At 35.9% G+C, this 23,208-nt stretch overlaps 1 protein-coding gene and 1 long non-coding RNA gene across 2 annotated transcripts; both read right to left on the reverse strand.

Moving 5' to 3' along the window:
• Window positions 1-8,271: 8,271 nt before the first annotated feature.
• LOC146929249 (uncharacterized) lies at window positions 8,272-9,159 on the reverse strand. Its single transcript, XR_015005983.1, has 2 exons — window positions 8,816-9,159; window positions 8,272-8,609 (listed from the first exon to the last, which is right to left on the reverse strand). It is a non-coding gene; the product is annotated as an uncharacterized LOC146929249 (long non-coding RNA).
• A 10,900-nt stretch (window positions 9,160-20,059) lies between these two features.
• Window positions 20,060-22,578, reverse strand: LOC146929250 (uncharacterized). The gene has a single exon (XM_085701247.1). It carries the CDS (start codon window positions 21,111-21,113, stop codon window positions 20,427-20,429), a length of 687 nt encoding a protein of 228 aa, XP_085557373.1. The 5' UTR covers window positions 21,114-22,578; the 3' UTR covers window positions 20,060-20,426.
• Window positions 22,579-23,208: the final 630 nt, after the last annotated feature.

The following is a 23,208-nucleotide window of genomic DNA, read 5'->3' on the forward strand; positions in this document are numbered from 1 at the left end:
AGATGGATATCTTTGACGGAGTTTGCAGCAGCTGGTCAACAATTTTATAGTCACTCTTTTTGATAAGCCTCAGAATTTCGTCTAGATTAGACTCGTCAATAGATTGGCCTGATGGGCCGGTGTTCTTGTCAACCGGAGGAGCAACTGGTGGAGTTATTGTGGCAATGGGTGTAACCACCTTCTTTTGAAACAAAGGTGGACGGACTTTCCCGCTTCTCAGAGCTGTGATTTCACTAGCAACGTTATCAACCGTGGCCGGGGACACCAGAGGCACTTCCACTCCATTCTCAATCATGGTTGCATTGTACTTGTAAGGGATTGCTTTGGTAGAGGCATAAGATACTGGGCCAGGTAACCTGATCACCAAAGGTTCAACATTTCTTGTCTGAGATGTGGTTCTGGCAGGAGAATCATGAAACACTGGCACAATCACACAAACATCACTAGCAATCAAGTGCTTATCATCCATCAGACTCTGGATATCATCTTGCACCACACAACAGCCCATAGGATTTTGGAGACATTCTGAACAAGAAGCATGATCGTGATTGAACAAAGAAGCTCGGCAAAGTTTGACATGTAGTGGTACCAAGGGAGTAACAACATTGCGGACATCCAGCATGGGATCCTCTTGGGGAACGGGAACTCTTTCGAAAGCCTCAATCATGTTAACAGCAGCATGGTTTGGGAGTGGATTGTCGAGGACATGAGGAACACTATTTTCAAAAGTCAACCGTCCTTTTTCTATCAGGTCTTTCACAATATACTTCAGAGCATAGCAACCTTCAATATCATGGCCTTGATCGCCCTGATGGAATTCACATGTAAGATCCTGTCGGAACCTGGGAGGCAAAGGATTAGGCGGAGGCTTGCCTGGTCTAGTGACGCAGTGTCCCTTAGCAAGTAAAGTTGGGAGTAGCTCAGCATACCGCATAGGTATTGGTGGAAAAGAAGGTCTGGGTCGGGGACCCTGTTGTTGCTGTTGTTGTTGCTGAACAGGAGGCTGGTGTTGCATTTGTTGAGCAATGGCATTGACGGGCACTGGTGGTTGACCCGGTGGCAGAGGATATTGCTGATAGAATGGCGGGAAGAAAGGATGTTGAGAGTATTGCATGTATTGATAGGGCAGAGGTACTTGTGTAGCAGCTGCAGATGGGTTGCCAGATACCATCCCTACTTCAGATTCTTTCCTCTTATGGTGGCCATTACCATACTTCTTTGGTGCACTGGTTGAAGATTCACCTTTCTCAAGAACAATGATACCCTCTCTGACAGCCTCCTCTAGACGAGTTCCCATAGTAACCATGTCGGAGAAGTTGTTTGGAGCAGAGACTATCATTCGTTCCTTATATTCCTTCTTCAGAGTCTTCAGGAATGTTTGTGTTAATTCTTCCTCATCAAGCCGAGGAGAAACACGGGCAGCTGCCCCTCTCCATCTCTGGGCATACTCACGGAAGGTTTCATCTGACTTCTAAGACAAGGACTTAAGAGAGTCCCTATTTGGCTTCCGACGGGTATTGAACTCATAATGACTTTCAAAAGCAGTAGCCAGATCCTCAAATGTATGGATATTGTCTTTGCTCAAACCAGTGCACCAATCTGCCGCATCTTCTGCTAGGCTGTCTTGGAAGCAGTGTATCATCAGCGCATCATTATCTGCATAGTTGGCCATTTTTCGGACGTACCGAATGACATGGCTATGTGGACAGGAAGATCCGTTGTATTTGTCAAAATCTGGCACCTTAAACTTCTTAGGAATCTCAAATTGGGATACCAAGCACAGATCACGAGCCTTAGCAGAGACATTGTTTCCACGGATAGCTTTAACTTCACGGAGTTCTCCAGCCAATTCCCTTAACTGTCTTTTCATAGCTTCCATTGCGGGATCTTGTCCACGTGGAGTATCGACATCAATCACCTGTTGCACAGTGTGTACAATAGGGTCGGTAACAACAGTAGTTACTTGAGGCATAGCAGTGGATACGGGAATCTGTCCCTGACCAGCAAAACCAGAGACACCAGCGGCAGTGTTAGGAGAATAGTAAGCTGAGAGCCCATAAGGACGCCCATTGGGCATAACAAACCGAGCATCGGTAGCCACAGTAGACAGTGGGATAGATGGAATTGCTTCAGTAGAAACTGGGATAGATGTGGCTGGTTGTTCTTGTGCAGCCATCATAGTGGACATAGCGTCATGAGCCTTAGCCAAGTCTTCTTTCATAGCAGCCAATTCGGCACGGAGCTGAGCATTTTCTTCTTCAAAGTTAGCCATGATTCTTCTCTTGTGAAATCTTGTTTGATGAATTCTATCTGGTTGGTAGACTTTGCGAACACGAACCACTTTTCAGACTGCGGCGGACAAAACCAGGAGGCAATGAGCACGAGAGAAGTTTTTTTTTGTGACCAATGAATGCATATGATGCATGAAATGTGTTAATGCATATGCAAAAAGATTCCTTTTTTGTGTTATCGAAGGGTTTTTAGACAAACTAGAAACTTGTAAACATTACTAAACAACAATTAACATAAACGGGGAACAAACAACCAACATATAGTTTTACAAGACGATTCCCTTTGAAATGCTAAGCCAAGGGATAGACTTTGAAATGTAAAACAAACATAAACAACTGGAAATAACGACAGGAAAAGAAATCCTCAAGTATAGGAAGTGGAAGCATCATCCTCAGACTCAGACTCATAGCTGCAATATAGTGCGTAGAAGTCACGGGCCCCCCTAGCCCTCTTGGAGTCCCTCATAAGCAACTTATCTTTCTCTTCAATCTCTCTCCTAGCCTTAGATAACTCTTTCTTCAGTGTCGAAACCTCATGAGTCTGCTGCTCATCCTTTCCATCCAAAGTCATGATCAAGTTCTCAGCCTCATAGTATCTAGCCCTCCACTGATGCTTCTCCCGACTCTCCATAGCTAGATGCTCCTGATACATCTCCTGGGTAGGTGGGAGTAGAGGCAAAGGCATGGTAGGAACAGATGCAGACACATATCTCATAGAGGGGTAAGGCATACCAATCTCCTCAGCTTGGTTTATCACCCACTGTGTATAGGCCTCATGAGCAACACCGGACCTTACTCCCATATGCTTCACCTCTTTCTTCCGAAGTTTAGACCAAGCTTCCATGAAATCCTCTCTTATTCCCGTGGGAGCATTGGAGTAGTGAAAGAAGTAAGGAGCTGTAGCAAGATTGATGGGTTTTCTTTCATCGGGAAACCAAATTGTCGCAAAGCAAGCTCCGGGTTATAGTTGATTCCACCTCGGGTACCGAGAAGAGGTACATTAAGAAACTTCCCACCACCAAAGATGATTTCCTTAACCCTAGAAGCGGGAGTGAGCCAAACCACTTCATTAGGAGTGAGAGCCATAATCCTCTGTGAAATAGACCAACTCTCCGGATTGTCGTGGAAAGACTGCGGAAGGTGCGAAATAAACCACCTATAGAGGAGAGGTACACAACAAAGAATGTATCCACGACCTTTGCCGGAACGATCGTGAATAGCATGGTATGTGTCAGCTAGCAAAGTAGGAACCGGATTCTTGGAGTGGAAGATCATAATAGCATTCATGTCCACGAAGTCATCAAGATTCGGAAAGAGAATAAGTCCATAGATGAGAAGTGCAAGAATAGCCTCAAGAGTGTCTTGACAAGTGGTATTGAGGTTGGCTTTCCCAAGAAGATACTCTGAAGTGAACCCTCGGATGCGTGCCTTAGTGACAAGATTCTTGGAGACATCGGTGGTCTTGAGATAGAGATCCTTAGCAATAACCAATGGAGTAGGAGGATTCTCAAGTCCCGCGAAGGGCACCCCCTTAGCAATAGATAGACCCATCCTCTAGAGTAGGCACCAACTGAAAGTCGGGGAAACTAAAGCACCGATACTCCTGATCATAGAATTGCACTAGAGTGTGCACAAGCTTCTCATCCACATTAGTCTGGAGAATAGTAAGTAAAGCCCCGTAACGATGTCGGAAACCAGTTGGATCCTCAACCTTGAGTGCCAAATCTCTCAAACTAGCCAAATCCACTTCCTTGAACTTGTAGGACTTAGTCTTCTTCATTCCTACAATGTTTACAAATTCAATCTTGTCTAAGCCCTTCGATAACAATGCATGGAAAAAGTTTATGCATGTATGCATGTATGCATGAATGCATGATTATGTTCAAGTTCAGAGAAAACATGGTGGGTTGAAGTTCAAAGTCGAGGAGTCATGGGTGGACACGGCGTCCGGTGAGACTAGGGTTTTAGGATAATAGTAACCGGGTTCTAAAAAGGTTCCCAAGTTGCAACCTCTCCGACGTATATCACGGTGTCACGAGACGAACACTCGCTCCATGATTATCCGTGGAAGGTCTAACTTGAGTGTAGTATCGCGTGACAACTAAAACTCGAGACAACACTCGGTTTAGCCTCCGCACTACGTCCTAGAAAATGGCCATGGATGGGTTTGGTTATCTACGGTTCATAGCGTCATAGAACAATTAGAAGTAAAGTGCCTAAACGCGACAACACGCGCCGACAACATCACCCCTAAAATGCCTCAACTATGTGGGATTGATCGCATAATCCAAAACACGAGGCAACCCCCGGAATGAATTGTCGATTATATCCCTCCTAAATCCTAAGTTCACTCAGCCCGGGTGCAGGACTTTTGATATTCTCACCCCACACGTTTGCAAGAAATTAAACATTTATTCACATGGGAAAGCAAGTAAAAGAAACAAGTAAAAGAGCGCAAGCGTGGAAATAAAGACTAGGCATAACTCTCGAATCTCCCCAATGAAGTCGTCAGCTGTTTTATCTTGGTTTTCGGGTGTCAAACATTGATTACGTTTGAACCTTTTTAACCGGTGATATCTTATTTTTTCTTGGGAAGGGAAAAAGTAAGCAAAACCCTTGAGAATCGAGGTCCGGGAGTTGTTTTCGCTACGGGAAGGTGTTAGGCACCCATAACGACTATAGTATCCTATAGGAACCGTCTTTAATTTCTACGCGCGCGCTTTATTTTTAAATGCTATTTTGAAAGTGTTTATTAAAGCCTAAATGTATTCTAAGTGAAGAATTGGAGGGAGAAGAATGTGTTTGAATTTTTATTTTATTTGAATTGAAGGAATTTTGTTCCTTGCCTACGTACCCTTTTAAGGGATCAAATCCACCGTAGTTCTCTTCCAAAAATGTTTTTGTTTTTGTTGGTTGATTTTAAGTTTGAAAATTGGAATTTTGAAGAATGAGAGAGAGGCCTCAAGGGCATAAGATTGTAAAAAGGTGAGGTGGAATTAGTTATTTGCAAAATATGGTCTAAGTATGATTAAAGTTCATTAAAATTTGATTAAGAAAATAAAGGGAAAATTCAATGGGATTTTGATCCCAAGGTTTCTTTGGAAAATTATTTGAGTGATATTGTTTTATCTTTTTTGGAAAATTGATTTTTTCTAAGTATGAATCCTAGGCATTCATCTAAACATACAATCCTAAACATACATCTAAACATGCATATTCTAGCTATATATCTAAAGTGAGGTGTGTGCATGTGTCGGTGTTTGTGTCGGTGTACATTATTAGAGTCCATTGTCCTTTACATCATTGGCCTAGATACATTCTATGGTCTTGCAAGAAATTAAAATGCATAAAAGTAAAATACAAAATTCCTAAGTTTTACATTCTAAGCATTAGTATGGGAATTAAAGTGCAAGAAATGAAACTAAAATGGAAGAATGAAGTATGCTTATGAAACAATGAACAAATGGTTAGTGATGATAGGCATAGGATAGTAGAAAGATTGGCAAGGAAATAAGGCATAAAAACATGGCAAAATGACAAGCAAAAGTGGCAAAAATGCACTTAATAAAATACCAAAGTCCCAAAGCAAGCAAGAGACCTATAACTCTCACATTTTGGCGTTTTTCAAAGGGGTTTTAGGTTCAGCCCCAATGTGAAAGCCACAAGAAAAATTATAAGCCAAGGAATCATGGTATGAAATTAAGCCAATTTTCCACTAATTCACATGTTTAAAAATAACAAGTAACTTGCTAACTAAGCAACCAATTATCACATATCTAAAACAGCACCAAAACCACCAATCAATCACCAAATGATACCTCAAAATTATTCAACAAACCACAATTATTATGAACCAAACAATTGGAATTAAAATATGCAAAGAAACTTCACAAAATTGGACAAAACAACACAAAAATTAAACAATTTCTCCATGTATTTTCCCTAACAATTTCAAGCATACAAAGTTCCTATGCAACAATCCTAAATCCACCAACACAATTGCAACAAGAACTCACTCAATTTTTACAAGTTTTTAACAAGATTTTCAACAAAAATTAAAAGAAACACTTTGAACCAAAGCAAAAATAATTCTCCGGCATTTCTTGATCAATCTTGACATGTAATATGTCAAAATTGATCAAAAAGTACAAAGAAAATTAATGGAATTTTTTTAGGAATTTTTAAAGGACTTTTTGAACATGCAGGGGTGCCATTAGCAAAATATAACACACACACGCAGGAAAGGGGGGGTGAATATAGCAAAACTGTAGTGAAATAGCAGAAATGTAAACACAGCTTTGGGCTTGGGTTACATGGATCTTGGAATGGGTCGGATATGGGTCAAAACCATGGGTCAAGTGAAAGAAGTATATATTAATTTCCTGAAGGAAACAAACACAATGTTCCTTCTTCATCTTTCTTAAAACAAAGTGCAGCGCCCCCATGGCCTTCTTCCTCGGCGGACATGCATTTTCCGGCGCGGTGGTCGGTGGTGCACCACCGTGCCGGAGTTTTCAAAACACTCCTTTTTTTAAAAACGAATACATATTCATGCATCCTTTTCTTTCCTTAATTCGAATCTCAGCCCGGAAAGCTCAAATAATAAGCATATCAACCTAGATCTATCAAAGAATATTCGGAAAAAAGGAACACGAAGATGAACGAAAGAGAATGGAAACGTTACCTTGCTTGATCGGTTAAGCTCTGGAGGTTGAGAGAAGGGAAACTTCGGATATGCTTGCTGCCTTCTCTCCCTTCTTTGATTCGGATTCAGTTATTGGATTGTGTCGAGGTTGCGATTCGGAATTGGTGTTCGTGAATGGTTCTGGTTCTTTCCTTCCCCTGCTGCGCCGTTCTTTCTTCTTCTTTCCTTGCTTCAATTTCGGTTCTGGCCTTTGCTTCGTGTTTGAATGTTTGTGTGGTAAAGGGAAAACGAAAATGGATGTGTTGGTGATGATGATGATTGTGATTGTGGCTGAGAGTTTGTGATGGATTATGATGATGATGATTGTTGTTAGTTGAAGGTGATGATGAAGGTTTGGTTATGGAGGATTCAAGGTTGTTGTGGTGGTTTTTTGTGGTGGTTAGAGGTGGTGAATGAGTTTGTTATGGTTGAAGATGAGTTAGTTAGGGTGGTGATGGAGGTGGTTGAAAATTGGTTGTGGTGGTGGAAATTGCCACGTGAGAGAAGAAAAGAGGGAGAAGAGAAATTGATTTTTCTTTATTTTTGTGTATTTTGTGAAAAGTGTGATAATGATTGAATGTGGACTTTGACCTTGACTTGGACTTATTTATAGATGACATGGTAAGCTTTGGGCCAATTGGAGTGGGACACGTGGCACTGGACTCTAACAAACTTTTGTGGACTAATAGCATTTGGACACGTGGCACTTGGACTTAACACACCTAAAAGGGATTAAAATGCAAATAGCAAAAATGCAAGGACAAATATGAAAATTAAAACTAAAATTGAATTGAAAAAGTAAATTGAAAATTAACGTAAAGCGAGACGATTAAAAACAACAAAGCAGATTAAAATGAATCAGAAATATTATGTGAAATGACCAAAACGCCCCTAGGGACTAAAACGACTCAAAATGACTCAGATGCAATTTTAAAATGATTTTTTAACAGAGAACTAAAGCAAGAACTTATATAAGCAAATTAATAGACTCAGAGACAATTTTAAGAGATTTAACAGGAATTTAACACATGAAAAGACTAAAACGCCCCTAGGGGCTAAACTGACTTAAAATGACTTCAAATGCAATTTTTGAAATGGATTTTGACATAGAATTGAAATGAAGACTTATTCAAACTAATTGAAAAGACTCAAACAATTTTTTTTTTTTTAAAGACTGAAAGAAATTTTGACATAGGAAGTGACTAAAATGCCCTTTTTCATGAATTTTGCAAATAACATTGAAATAAAATGCAGAGAAAGATGTAATTGATCAGAGACAGTTCAAATGGCTTGTAATGCAAGAAAAGAAGAATTGAGTTAGTATTTTTAGGTCCAAAATTAGGGTATAACACAAAGCTCTGCCCCTATGATCACATAAAACACAGCCCAAGAGGAGCACTCCAAAAAAGCCAAAACTGAGGCCGAAACAGGGAGGAACCAGGAAGCAACAACCGCAACCAACTGCACCAGTAGCAACAGGCATCGCAGAAAACCAGCTGAGGCCGAAAACAGATGAGCCGCAAGGTAGTAGTAGCTACTGCCAGCTACACAACCAGCCACCAGGCAGCTGCCAAAGCTGCAGGCCACAACTACAAAGCCTCGACAGTTCAGTCTCGGACAAAGAAAAACCCCAACTGCAGGACAACACACCAGAAATTATAATTAGCTTATCTTGAGCACACAACCTATTAATAGGATCACATTTTTTCCGCTATATTTGTTTAGTCCTTATAAGTAACATCATACTCAAGTATTGATAATGATCATTATGAATCCAAATCCCAAAACTTGCATATACTGCTAAGTTGCAAAGCATGCTTAAAAGGATGGTCAGACCTACCCCATGCGTTCTCAATGCTTTCTTCTATATCCAATCAAATAGTTAGCTTAATATCCATACCTTCATTGAGATATGTGTTTAGTTAGTGAAGTAGTTGTACCTGAGCATGCAAAGAGACAATTAAGAAAGAATTTAAACACGATTCACTATGTAAGCCAACTGGTTAGGGCAGGGCTGCACAATGATTATTTTTGCTATAAATCACAAATCTCATTGAAATCATATTACAAACATTGCATCCATTGAAATTACTATCAAACAGACCCTAAATGAATTAGAATAGAACTGAAAAAGTTTGTAACCAAATACCAATACAGAATATATATATAGACACACACACACACACACACACACACACACACACACACACACACACACACACTAAAAACTAGTTGAAGCCACACCCTCTTCGCCCTTCCGATGAACTGCAACATTAATGAAAATAAACAAATTGCAATAATCAGTAAAAACAAACATAAAAATCAAGATGAGAGAGAGAGCGAACAAAACCTTGTGAGATTTTTTTTGCGCTTCTCATAAAGCATGTCAGCGAGGTAGGTTATGGAGCATGGCCATCGGCATCAAGTGTTCGTCATGTCCACCATGGTAACAACTTTTTCGCAATCGAACATCACAAAAAATGAAGGGGGAAATCAAAATTAATATCAAATGAATTGAAGAAACAAATGAGTATATGGTGGAGATTAAAGAGATATGTGGAAAAATGAGAGAAGACAAAAATAGTATTTTTTACTTGGAAATTGAACAAAAACAATTGTATGTGAACTCGTTCACTTTTTATTCTAATTTCAATCACTTTCCAACTAAACAACTCAATCAAGTACCAAATATAAATTTCAATAAAGGATTATAAAATCGATCAATAATCAGTCAACCTTCTTCATTTTCATCATCGCTCCGAGGTTGAGAGTTATATGAGTTTTATTAAGGAAATACACACACACCAAAGTTTTCTGCAATGGCAGAGGAAATATTCGCATATCAAAAATTAGCACTGCACAATGATATTTTTAATTGAAATTTCAATACAACAAATACCATACCAGTTACATGAGACTCGGATACATTGACCTCTGAAACAGAAGCAGTGTCACAATCATTGGAAGGATTTCGTTATCCAAACAATTTTAGACTCCACGGAATCATGACTGTTTTCCAAACCATCACTAATCATTGAAACAACATCGTTACCTGTTCTATAGTGTTTAACTCTAAAGGATATGTTCTGTATTTTTGCAACAAACAAACAACAATCAATTAAATTTCAGAGAGAAACATTCTTTGAACTATAAAGACTTTGTAATCTAAAAACAAATCAAAATAAATATTGGAGACAAATCAAAATAAAAAACTAAATGGAATGTAAAATTAAAAATTACCATGTGTTAATGAGGTAACAAAAACTCTGTTAGAAGCTTCTGGAAACAGAAAACCCTCTCTACCACAAAACACTTTTTTCCTGATGAACGAAGGGAGGATCCTATCACCCTCGCTCCCTGAAATCTCCTTGCCGCTCACTCGAAATTGCTATCATTTTCGCCGGAGGCGGTGGTTCGCGGCAGCGGTGAGGTATCAGAGATCCGAACTCGAATCGGATCGGTGAGGGATAGATGGATAGATGGAGCAGATTTCATGCAGAGAGAGAGAGAGAGAGAGAGAGACAGGAAGTGAAGAGAGAATATGGGATGGAGCGATAGTTTTTTTTTTCTGAAAGAAGAAAGGAACGATGGAAAGGAATGGGTTTGGAGGTGAAAACATGCGTTAGGGTTTAGGAAGGATGGAAAGGAATAGGGCAATAGGGATAAAATAGTAAATTTTAGCTCTAGGGTTTAGGTTAAAATTAGGGCTAACATTAGCTTTGGGTTAACTTTTATATATAGATTGATATATAGATTGATAAGATGACATTTATTTTTATTAGTTTGACTTGAGAGTTGAAATATAAATAAAGGTTGAATAATAAATTTTATTAAAAACTAGCGAAAAGATGGACACTTACGTGCCCGTCTTTCCACTCTTTTTATTGCGCTAACGTTTGAAAATTATAATCGATGTTTTTTTTATGAAATTTTGATGTTGATTAAAACAAATATATATATATATTATATATATATATATATATAAATGTGTGTTGCTTTCAAGTTATAAAAAAATTAAACTAACTATGATTATCTATTTCAACGACACCGACAATAATACAATATAACAAAAAAAAATATAATATAAATTCTTTTTTTAATGACACCAGCAACAATTTTATTATAGAAAAAGTTGTTTAAGGGTATAATTGGAATGATGAAAAAGAAAGTATAAATATACTCATCTAGTTTGTTATACTTTTTTAATGATAAAGAAAGAAAAAAAAATATATATATATATATATTCATATCGTGTTTTTTACATTTGTTTTAATATTTAATTTTATTCTTATCTATTTGTTAGATGTGTTATTTGTATTGAACATTAAGGGTATTTTTGGAGAGAAAAAATCCAACCCAGAAGTGTTGAAAGAGATAGTTTTCTTTATATATAGTATAGATAATACGAGTTTCTCATGAAGATATTTTATACACCAAATGGATCTTATAAAAAGGGACAAATTATTTCTCACAAAAAGAGTCATATAATTAGAGATGGAGATAGTATTATAGTCCGAGATTCAAATAGATCAAGCAAGATTTCAGTCCAATTAAACAAAAGGTAACAGTAAAAAATAATACTCAGACTAGTTGAATTGCATTGGATATCGACATTGTAAGTAATATTTCATTGTGGTGGATTGTGTTGTATAAAGAATCTTAATTGTAATTAATATGTGTAACTGAGGTGCAATCCGACATACATTATCGAGAGCCTTCATAGTAATTAATATTTGTGACAGATGTACATCGAGACATGAGTTGCATTGGTAATCTATGCATTGGTAATCTACATTATATTAATACATGTAACGGAGACATGCTTTACAACGGGAACTTACATTGTAATTGCCAATGTGTATGATTTATAGACACTAAAACATGTGTTGCATCAACAAACTACATTGTATTCCCTCTCTCCCAAAATGTAAGCAAAAATGAATCAATACAAATTGATGTATTTGGTATAAATTTTGAATCACATACATTAATTTTTGTTGATCAATTTTTGCTTATATTTTGGGACGGGGGGATTAATTAATATGTGTGATTTCATCGGAAATCTGCATTGTAATGCTAGCGTCACACCCTCTAACACACTATTTGGACACACTCTCATCTAATGGAGCCACATCATCACATGTTTTTTTCTCTTTTCACTTGCAACCGGTTCTCCAAGTAGAGAGAGAAACCAGTTCAAAACAAAAACTAGAGAGAGAAAACACTAACTCAACAACCAACGTTTCCTCTACTCTTTCCACTCCCTCTCCTTTCCTCGGACGACAAACAAGATCCTCTTCCACCGCCTCATCACGTTGCTCACCTTTCCTTCTTCCTCCAACAACGGGTCCTTTGTTTTTTGAAAAACCGCTATTTCAAGTGTCTTCACTCTCTCTGCCTTCACTAGAACCCACCAAACTTCTTATCAGTAAAATCTCTGTCAATTACAGTATCACATTCATCAGTCCATACATAGACCGTCTGGACTATGTCTACAACCAAGGTATTACTTTGAGAAAATAAGCTACACCCCCTTCATTAATCCACACTTGCTAGCTAGAATTTCAAAGTCAGATTCTCTGCTTATGTATTCCATTTCCATTAAAGTACATTCCTTTTTTTATGAAAGAAAAACTACACATTCCATTTGAAACATTACTCTTCCTACACCAAAAAATAATAATATATCAATTCAATTTTATAGGTTCACCCAATTTAACAATTTTTCCTTTCAATCCTATAAAAAATTAATCTCTTTCTCTATGATGCTACATCAACAGAAATTTATGAGAAATGGATAAAGAAATTACATAAAAGCATTGAAGGGAGGGGGCAAGATAGGTTGTCGTTGAGAAGAAGAGGGACAACAAGAGAAGAACAAGGAAAGAATTGCACAAGTCTGGCTGAATTATTTCTCTCTCTCTCTCTAATTTTTGTTCTAAACTGGTTTCTCTCTACTTGGAGAACCGGTTACAAGTGAAAAGATAAAAAACAAGTGATGATGTGGCTCCAATAGATGAGAGTGTGTCCAAAGAGTGTGTTAGAGGATGTGACCCTAGCATTCCTCTTGTAATTAATAAAATAACAAAGATGCATTAAGACATACATTGCATCAGAAACCTCAATTGTTATTTGAAAAAATGACAACGATCTTTTAATTGTATCGGAAATCTCCACTGTAATTAATAGCCTAACAAAGGTGCATTAAGACATGCATTGCATTGAAAACCTCAATTTACATGGCCCCTAACTTGTTGAATCACAGTTTTGAGCTCTTCCTGATCAACTCTTAGCACATGCTTGCATTCTAGTATTTTTGTTTCCATGCATACTTGTCAATCACTTTTCTCACAACACCCATTAGCTTGTAGTACCCTTAGTTTCTCTGCAGCACTTTGCTCATAACCTTGACAACAATTCCTTCATTCCACCAATAATCCTTTCTAAATTTCCATAATTATGCTCTTTCATTGACATAATTATGATATTCATAATGTTGTTGAAGTAAAATACGAATGAATTGTTCCTTGAAGTAAAACATGAATGAATTGTCGCATTGAATTATATATGTAAGAGTTGGGGTTTGAATTCTGTATCCTCTCTTATTCACCTTAAGAGATTAATTTCTTGCTACTAGGCTACTTAACAAAAAAAAGTTAAGAATGATTTGTTTACCATGATACTGGCCTAATAATTTTTAATAATAAACTAGGCTTAAAATGAGTTTTAATATATGAAGTTTTTTGTATTCTTATGATGAGATCTTTTGGTTTATAAAACCTAATGAAAAACATTTTTTTGTTAAAGGACCTAAAGTGGAGGATTGAATAGCATTACCCTTAGGGAGGCTTTGACTATAGTACTTTAGTGGTATTTCGAAATATATATATATATATACACACACACACACACACACATATACATGTGCAACCCCAAAAAATATAACACGTCTCTCTTGGTTCAATTCCTAACAACTTTTAGTAGTAGCTTGTAAATTTGTATATCTTTCATACGTGAGAGTTGGCTTGCACTCCTCACATATATCTTTTTTGAAGGAAAAAAAAAAAGATATATGTGAGGAGTGCAAGCCAACTCTCACGTATGAAACTTCTTATGATTCATTGAAATTTGTAAAAATCATTGCTTTCTGATGCTCTTAATTCTTTAGTGTTTGAAATTTGAACTTATAAATAACTATCTGATCATAAATATGAGAAAGAGCGCAAACTTCATTTCTGCTCTAGCATAAAAGATTCTTTCATTTGGTCTGATAACTCTAATGGATACCACTACCATCTCTTGGTCTCCAATTTGGCATCTTCATCCTTTGCAGAATCCTTTCTTTGTTGCATCAACGACTGCACAACTCAACACTTCTTTAGCATGTTTAGGCTTCACCTCTGAGCTCTGGTGAGTTTTTCTCTAATCTGGATGCTTTAAGTTGGCTCAAGCAAGTTCTCACTTCTCATATGCCAACATTTTTACCACAGGGGGTCTTGGTTCTAGAGAAACCGAAATTTTAACTGCTCCTCTAATATAACGATCTCTACCTACCGTAGATTATAGTTTTTTTTTCCTTTATTGTTTCGCTTCAATTAGCTTTGTACGATAAAAATAATGAGAAAGAACAGCAATGGTATCGTCATGATGTTAGTGACAACATTTTGAATTTATTTGTGAAATGAAATTAGTTTTTGCTCAATCATATTGTGTTTATATACTCTATAAAAAAATATTTTCCTTAACAAATATAATCTACCTACCTACCGTAGATTATATTTTCCTCAATCATTTTGAATCATATTGCGATGGTATCCTCATGTTTCTAGTATTTTAGTTTAGTTATTTTATTGTATTGAGTTGTGATATCTTTTGCATTCTCTATAATATAAATATTTTCCTTAACAAAAAAAAAAACAACAAAATTTATTTAAAACTAGATCTCTGCTTAAGATGAACTGAGACCGGTAAATCAAAGACTACAAAGGCGTCATATAGCGGCGGAACACCCAAAATAAACACTAATAAAGACACGAATACAATCATCACCTAACTAATGTGTTAACCTTCAACACCCAAAATATCCACCACCACGAAAACCAACTTCACCACCTAAATCAAACTCCAACGAAAACAACCACAGTAAAGAAAATTCATACACACCCATCGCCACTACTCACTTCAAAAAAATACCCAAATCAAACATCCTCTTCACCTCCCCATAGCTGAGCCACACTCGGCCTATTCCAACACTCATTCGGCTTCCACCACCTCTCTAACCCTGGTCCACCGAGGATAAAAACATCATAATAAGAGTACCAAAGCAAAACTTGAATCAAAGCTTTGACTCCCGATCTCAAATCAAAAGTGATCGGCCCACCAGATTTCAGAGTCAAATCAGTAAGGTACCCCTCATCCCCAAGCTACCGAGAAATAGACCAAAATCAGCCACACAAACTTCAAAATAGATACCAACTCCTGACCCCGAAGCAAAAACAATTGGCCCACTAGAATCCAGAACACAAATGTGGTGTGAAAACAAAAATCATGGCATAAAAGGAAATAGGTTCAGCTCCAAGACCACCCACATTCGAATCACCCAAACTCAAAGCAACCCAAAACACAACAAGGGCTAGCAACGACGAATATGAACCTTACACAGAGACAACCTACAACAAAACACCCGAGGAGCTCATCACCTCCCACATAAACAACCAACTCCTTACCTAAAAATAATGCCCAAACACCCCCTCTTAATTATTTCCTGTCCACCGAGCTTTCTGAGAGATCCGAATCCATATTATCCACAACACCTCATCCAAACCACACCACTACAACCACCACAAAACAAAACAAACCAAAACCTACACTTCCTCCCCAACCATCTCGCACCACTGCTATCACCACCATTGACAAACAACACCAACCAACACCCAACACCAACGCCAATGCTCACTCTCACCAGTTGCACACCAACCGAAACCACCAGCCATCACCACCATAAGACCTCCTAAAAAATCTACGCCTCACAACCTCCTCAGTACCACATACCACCACCCAAGTATGCATATCAACACCCCTCATCACCACGAAAACATGTTGTAACCTAAGAGTCAACTTTTATTCATTCAATAATATTTTACAGAATTTTCTCAATTTTCTGGTGGATTCCGGAACCCGATTTTCACAAGTTTGTCGGTTGCAAACTTGTTCTTTTTAAATTCAGGTTTAGCGTTTGCTAGTCTACGCTTCCGACTGCGTCAAAACACAACCCCGTCACCACCATAAAACCGCCCTGAAAATCACCTCTTAACCACCACAGAACCACCACCCCTTATCACCACCACCATATGTAACGCCCATTTTTATTTATTTATTTATTTGATTGAGTTTAGAGTCTTTTCCGTTATAATTTAATTAATATGTTTGATAAGTGATATTTTTATTATTATGTGTTGATATTTATTAGTAGCCCCTATTTTATTATTTAGTGGAGAAATATATTTAGTGGAAGAATATATTTAGTGGAAGTATATATTTAGTGGAGAAATATATTTAGAGGAAGAATATATTTAGTGGAGAAATATAATTATTTAGAATAATGAGGCTTTGGGGCAGAATTGGAATTAAGAGAAAATAAATAGGTTAAGGTTTATATAAAGAGGAGAGTCAGAGTTAGAAAATAACGATTACGTGCAAACTGTTTTTGGGAGAAAGAGGAGAAACCTAGAGAAGAGAAGAACCAGAGAAGAGAAGTCTGTAGAATCCTTGCAATCAATCAATCTAAGGTAAGGGTGGGACTATCATTCAATAATCTTGAGTCTATGATTCTGAAAATTTCATTTAACATGTTGTAGGTTTAGTTTTTGAGAATTGGAGAATTAGGGTTAAGAGTGTTATGTTGTTGATTTGTGGTTATTGATGATTGTTGTTGTTAATGTCATATTATGAATTGGGTATGAATTATGTTGAGTTGTTGTTGTTGATTGTGATGATTTTGAATGAATGTGAAGTTTGAATAATATAAGTTGCTTTTCCTGATTTTTTCTTATCTCTGCCCCAAATTTTAAAATAGAAACTGGTATTGATCGGTACAAAATTAGTCTTAGGTGTAAACACGAAAGTTGTAGGTATGGATGTTAGTTTTCTAATGTCGTTGGTCTAACGTCAAAATGATTTATAGAACTTGAGTTATGGTCAAATTACTGCACGTAGGTCACAGTGAATTTTTATGGACTTTCTGCACAACTTTTTCGAATTTGAAACGAAAACTGGTATTGATCGGTACATAATTGGTCTTAGGTGTAAAAACGAAAGTTGTAGGTATGGATGTTAGTTTTCTAATGTCGTTGGTCTGATGTCAAAATGATTTATAAAACTTGAGTTATGGTCAAATTACTGCACGTAGGTCACAGTGAATTTTTATGGACTTTTTGCACAACTTTTTCGATTTCAAAACAAAAACTGGTATTGATCGGTACAGAATTGGCCTTGGGTGTAAACATGAAAGTTTTAGATAATTTTGTTAGCTTTCCAGTGGATTTGGTTTGACGTGAAAATGAATTTTAGTTTTTGAGTTATGATGAAAATACTCCGAGGAGGTCTTAGCAAAATTGTACGGTGACAGCATTCTCTGTTTCATGTTTTTGCGTCTTTTTTACACGTCTCTGTTTTAAATTGGTCTTTGGTATAAACATGAAAGTTGTTGATAATTGTGATATCTTTCTAGTATCCTTGGTTTGACATGGAAATATGTTATGTATAATTTATTATGTTTTTACAAAATTGCATGATGAATTGTTGATGTTTGAATACGATGTTATATGATGAATTGTTGATGTTTGAATATAATATTAACGATGATCTGTGAAGTTGTTATAAGATGATTTAATGTTGTTACTGATGATATATATATATATATATATATATATATATATATATATAATCGTATATGCATTATGTGAATTATAAGTGATGTTTTGAGACGATGATTACATTTTGATATTGTTATATCTTGAGATTATTGATGTGCTGCCATGTTGCTGTTTACTATTGATTAAAGCTGCATGTGTCGGTCTAAGATGTGAGATGTTGATCCAAATTATTGGATTCATATAAGACGTTCATGTTGTCTAAGATGTAAGATGTTGAGTCCATGCATACTCATTTAAAGACGAGGGCTCATGCCCTAGGAGCTTTTGCTCAATAAAGACGAGGGCTCATGCCCTAGGAGTATATTTATGCTCAAAAGCGATGAGGGCTTATGCCCTAGAATGGTACCACATGCATGAGTAAAATGATAGAGTTGCATAGTCGAGTTAAGTTGCATTGTCGAGTCAAGTTGTTAAGTTGATTTATGAAGTTGATATTGATGTTGATTATGAAGTTGATTATGATGATGATAATGATGCTACATGACCATTGTTATGATATGTTGATGATGTTTATGTTGTTAAATATAATTGTTGAATTATATACTTAACATTATTGTTTGTGAATCTCACCCCTTCTGCTTGGTAATGTTGCTCTTCGTATGAGTAACTTGCAGATGATCGAGAATAAGTAGTTGTTGATTGCTGTCGTGAGTGGCTATCTCTCACTATGTCTTTAGGTGCTCTGATACGTAACGGATTGGAACTTTTGTAGCTATTTTCTATTCCTTACGTACTGCTTATGACTTTACATGACTATGATTTAGTTTTTGGATTATTACGAGATGTTTTGATGAGGCCTTCGTGTCAAGACTAATTATGTTGTTGAATTAAAATCCGCTGCGAAGTTTTTGAATATTTATGTTGACCAATTTATGAAGGATGAATTGTTATTTATTCCATTTATCATTTTTAAGAAGTGTGACATTCCGTTTGTGTTGAATGACTCTGATTTATATGTGAAATTTTTATGTTGGGAAAACGGGGTGTTACACCATATAACCACCAACAACAACAAGAGGAAGGTTGCAGGTGAACACCAAGCACCCAGATCAGAAAACAACAAGAATGAGGGGTGAATATACAAGATGAAGGGTCGTCGGTGATTGGAATTGATCAGAACACCTCTAAAAGTTATGGACAGATCTGGAACAGTACAAAACTCAACAAAATGGAATCGGACTGGAAACACGGACAAATCGACAGAGACCAACCCCGAGGGGCTGAAGAGGTGGCACAGTGACTAAGTCTCATCGCACCACTGTTGCCTGTGGTGTACATCTGAGTGGCCGATTTTATAAAAATTTATTTATCCTTAACTTTCCGATCAAAATCCACAAGCCTCAAAAATTTAAATTTTTTTTTTGGCCAATTGTCAAGAATTTAATTAACATCTATTGGCTTTGCTTTGGTGTTATGTTTCTACCATACTGACTAGTAAGATAAAATGACTAATCATACCCCTCGTCGTATATTTATGTGTCATTTATGATTTAATACTAATCTTTATATTGTTCTCAAGAAATCTATTCTATTTACCTTGAATGCATTCAATATAAACAGTTAAATCTATAAAGTCGGGGGAATCTAGGAGCCCCTCTTCAACAAAAATTGCCCAACTCTTTCCATAGATATGTGCTTTTTTTTTTTGTTGAAGAATCCATAGATATGAGATTGAATATATTTTTATGTTATGCCAATCATTTTTGACAATAGAATTCATCATTCAATTCCAATAACAAACAATTATATAGATTTTGTCAACAAAAAAAAAACAATTATATAGATTGTCACACGTAATAATTCAACTAGTTTCAACAATATTAAAATTTTTAAAAAAAAAATCAAATCCATCATATTTATAGAAACAAAAACAAAACAACTAGATTTGTTCAATGACAAAAAATATCTAAATTCAATTGATCAACCATCCAACGAAATTATCTTGTTTAATTCCACATAAGCTTTAAAAACATCTCTAAATATCTTCCACCTTCGTCTCCAAATACCAATTCCCTTGAGCATTTGTACTTTGATAAATTAATCTACAAATCAATTACTGTCCTGCAAAAAACTTCATATATAAGCACACATCTATGACAAAACTTATATAGTTATAAAATAAAGTTCAAATTTTCTAGGTCCAGTGAACTCTTCCCCTACAACACCAAAATAATTACCAGCACAAACCAAGTATAATTATTAAGATGTAATTTGTTTTACCTACATAAACCTTCCTAAAATCTCTGAATTTTGTTGAGCATCTCAAAAGTGAAGAACACCCTTTCCTTTGCTACTGTTTCCTTTCTTCTCACCTAATTTTTTTTGTTAAAAGCCACAATATTTGATAAATGTGAGTAACCTTGAAACCCTCTTAATATATCCAAAGAAATCAAATTATCAGTATAAAAATGCTTATAGGGTTGTATCATTAATCTCTGCTAAATATTTGTTTCCATAATTACACAACCTTTTCAGTTTCATTTCTCTTAGCAATGATTAATATAACTACCAGCTTTATTAATTCTTGCATTGTTTAGGAATAGGAACTTTAGGGTTCTGATTATGAGAAGACAAACCTTGTTTACTTGGCCAACTTGTTTTTGCTATTAGATCATCAGGTGGTCTTATATTCACTGTCGGGGATGGAAATTTTCTGGCTAGAAAAGAATCTTTGCCGATTCTGTGACTGGTTGGAGTGGGAGCTGAATTTAAATCAATGGACAGACCCTTTCCTTTGTTCGAAGAATTGGTTTGATTGACTGGTTGAAACACAACAGGCTCAAATTTTCCAAAATATTGTAAAAGATCAGGCATTTGAATTTTATCTGAAGGTGATGACATCTCAAAATATGAGTAATCTGGAGAAAAATCATCATCCACTTCCAACTCAGGAATCTTTTCATTTGTGTTGAGGCTGACATTTCTTGCTACCAAAGGATCATTCTCATTACCATCACCTTGAATTAGTGAAGGTTGATCAGAGGCGAACATGCGCAATGTAACACCATTTCCCTTTCTAATTGTGAGCAAGTATCCACCTGGAATTATTCCATCTATAACACCAGTGAATTCCATTCCTATACTGATTTCTTCACGTGGATTCCTCGGGGGAATTACAGGTGTATCATTGTCATGGCTGTGACGTTTCCCTTGTAGTCTACTCATTGTTCTTTTATCTCTGTAATAACTTAAATTATTTGTCATTCACTAGTGAAGAACACTTAATCCATTAAGTAAGGAACTTGATTAAGCTAACTATTGACAATGCCAGATTATGAAGTGAAAAAAAATATAGGTCATATCATATGTAACCAACCATGGAGGGAAGGGTCGAAAAATTCAAGGGAATCAAAACCTAGACAAATACACATCACCAAATTATATTTGCAGCATTGGTAAAAAAAGAAAATGTTTGACAGAAAAATATTTGATGCTAGGAAGTAGTCACACATACATAAATATTTAACGTATATGATATATGGAGACCCGAAAGTAAAATAAATAGTTGAAATGTATATAACAGGTTGATGCATATAACAAAAGTAATTATGGAGAAGGAAAAAGAAACAAAGAATATAAAAACAATGTTTAAAAGATAAGAAGAGTGTCAAATAATCAAATATTTTTTTAAAAGATTGGGTAGGGCTATTGTGTTGGTTTGGGACCTTGAAGTGTGCTCCTCTCATGGATAGAAGTGACCTATTAGATCATTCAAGGACTAAAAGTGATCTTCAAAGTGCAAGTTATAAAAACTAGAGAGGGTCTAAGTTCATGTGTGATATAGGAAGTTGAACTTTTAAAAAATTAATGGTTTGTGAAAATAAAACATTTAACAAGCATCCTTTTTTTGTTTAACCCTTCATTTACAAACACACTATTTGATTTGAATCGTTAGAAAATCATATCCTTTTCATTCCTTATTGTCTCCATATCTAGATGTCCACCAATAAATTTATCGAGTGACTATAAAGTGTATGGATCTAATTGTTAATAAGGGATGATACCCCTTAAAAAACTTCAACAATTTTGCAAACATAAAAATTTATCAAATATTGTTGTGTTACTTAATTTTTCATCAATAAACATTTAACAAAAAATAAAACAAATATGCATCTTGAAAGATTATATCCTCTCTTGTCTCTATTGTATTTGCACCTAGAGGCCAGCTCTTAGATTCATCCATTGAAAGAATCCAACAGTTGATCGTTGTCTGCAAATGCACTAAAATAAAAAGAGGATCCAATTTGATGCTGGAAACACAAGAAGCTATATCTTTAAAAAATTTAAGAAAAGTGTAACAATTTCTTAATGAGAATTGTTTTTGTTTTTTTAATCATTCATATTTAAACAAATCACACACAGATAAACATCACATATATGTTGTTATAAATCATTTGGCACAGTTTTTGCATTTCAAAAAAAAAAAAATCTGTTTTCATTTTAATAGTCTAGAATAAATTAAATTAAAATCTTAAAAAAATTGGTTCTGAATAGAATCATAAATCAAAACAAGTATTGGATTAAGGGTTGCAAGGTAGCTCCCTTAAGTAAAAAAAATATAAATTAAATCTACAAAATAAACAAATAATCATTCATCACATAGATAATTGATAAGAATAACTTGTCATAGAAAAACATACTAAGAGGAATGAATTCTCCTTCAGAGCCACAACGTTTGCACACTGATCTCTGGAAAACCTGAAGTTGAAATAAAAAAATAAAAATTAAATCACAAATCTGAATGAAAGAAATTGTTAAATTACAAAGAAAAATAACTCTATTTAATTCAATGATGTTTGAACAATCAACATAATCGCAGAGTCAGAATAGTCGGTAATAGATCGAGATCAAACTATTTAGTTTTGAACTAAGAATTTTGATTTTTTTCAAAAATTTAAATATGCATTGAAACATGGAACTTCCTAATGCGGTCTGAATTGATCCAACATCATTGAACATGTAAATATGTACTAACTACAAAAAACCTTAATCGAAAATAAAATTGAAACTTTTGTAAGAGAACAAGAGAGATTACAAAACGACCCACGTACTGATTAATATGGTAGGATAAGGCAAGAACTTATTGTTGACTATATTTGAGGAATGGACTAAGAATGAAATAGATGGGAAAGAAAAGAAAATTATGTTTGTGATCTGAGAATTTGAGAATGGTATGAGATTGAAGATGAAATGAGATGGAAATTATTACTTACGATTTATTGGGGCAAAATGACCGAGGACACACCGTCACTATATGAGAATATAACCAATAAAAAACACAAGTACCAATCATAGGCCT

Source organism: Medicago sativa, chromosome 4 (genome assembly GCF_051527215.1).
Source record: "Medicago sativa cultivar Bolivia chromosome 4, Bolivia_mono, whole genome shotgun sequence".
Lineage (NCBI taxonomy): Eukaryota > Viridiplantae > Streptophyta > Magnoliopsida > Fabales > Fabaceae > Medicago > Medicago sativa.

Bases quoted from the DNA above. Each gene is read 5' to 3' on its own strand.
- LOC146929250 (XM_085701247.1), bottom strand. From the start codon at position 21,113: ATGACAAATAATTTAAGTTATTACAGAGATAAAAGAACAATGAGTAGA.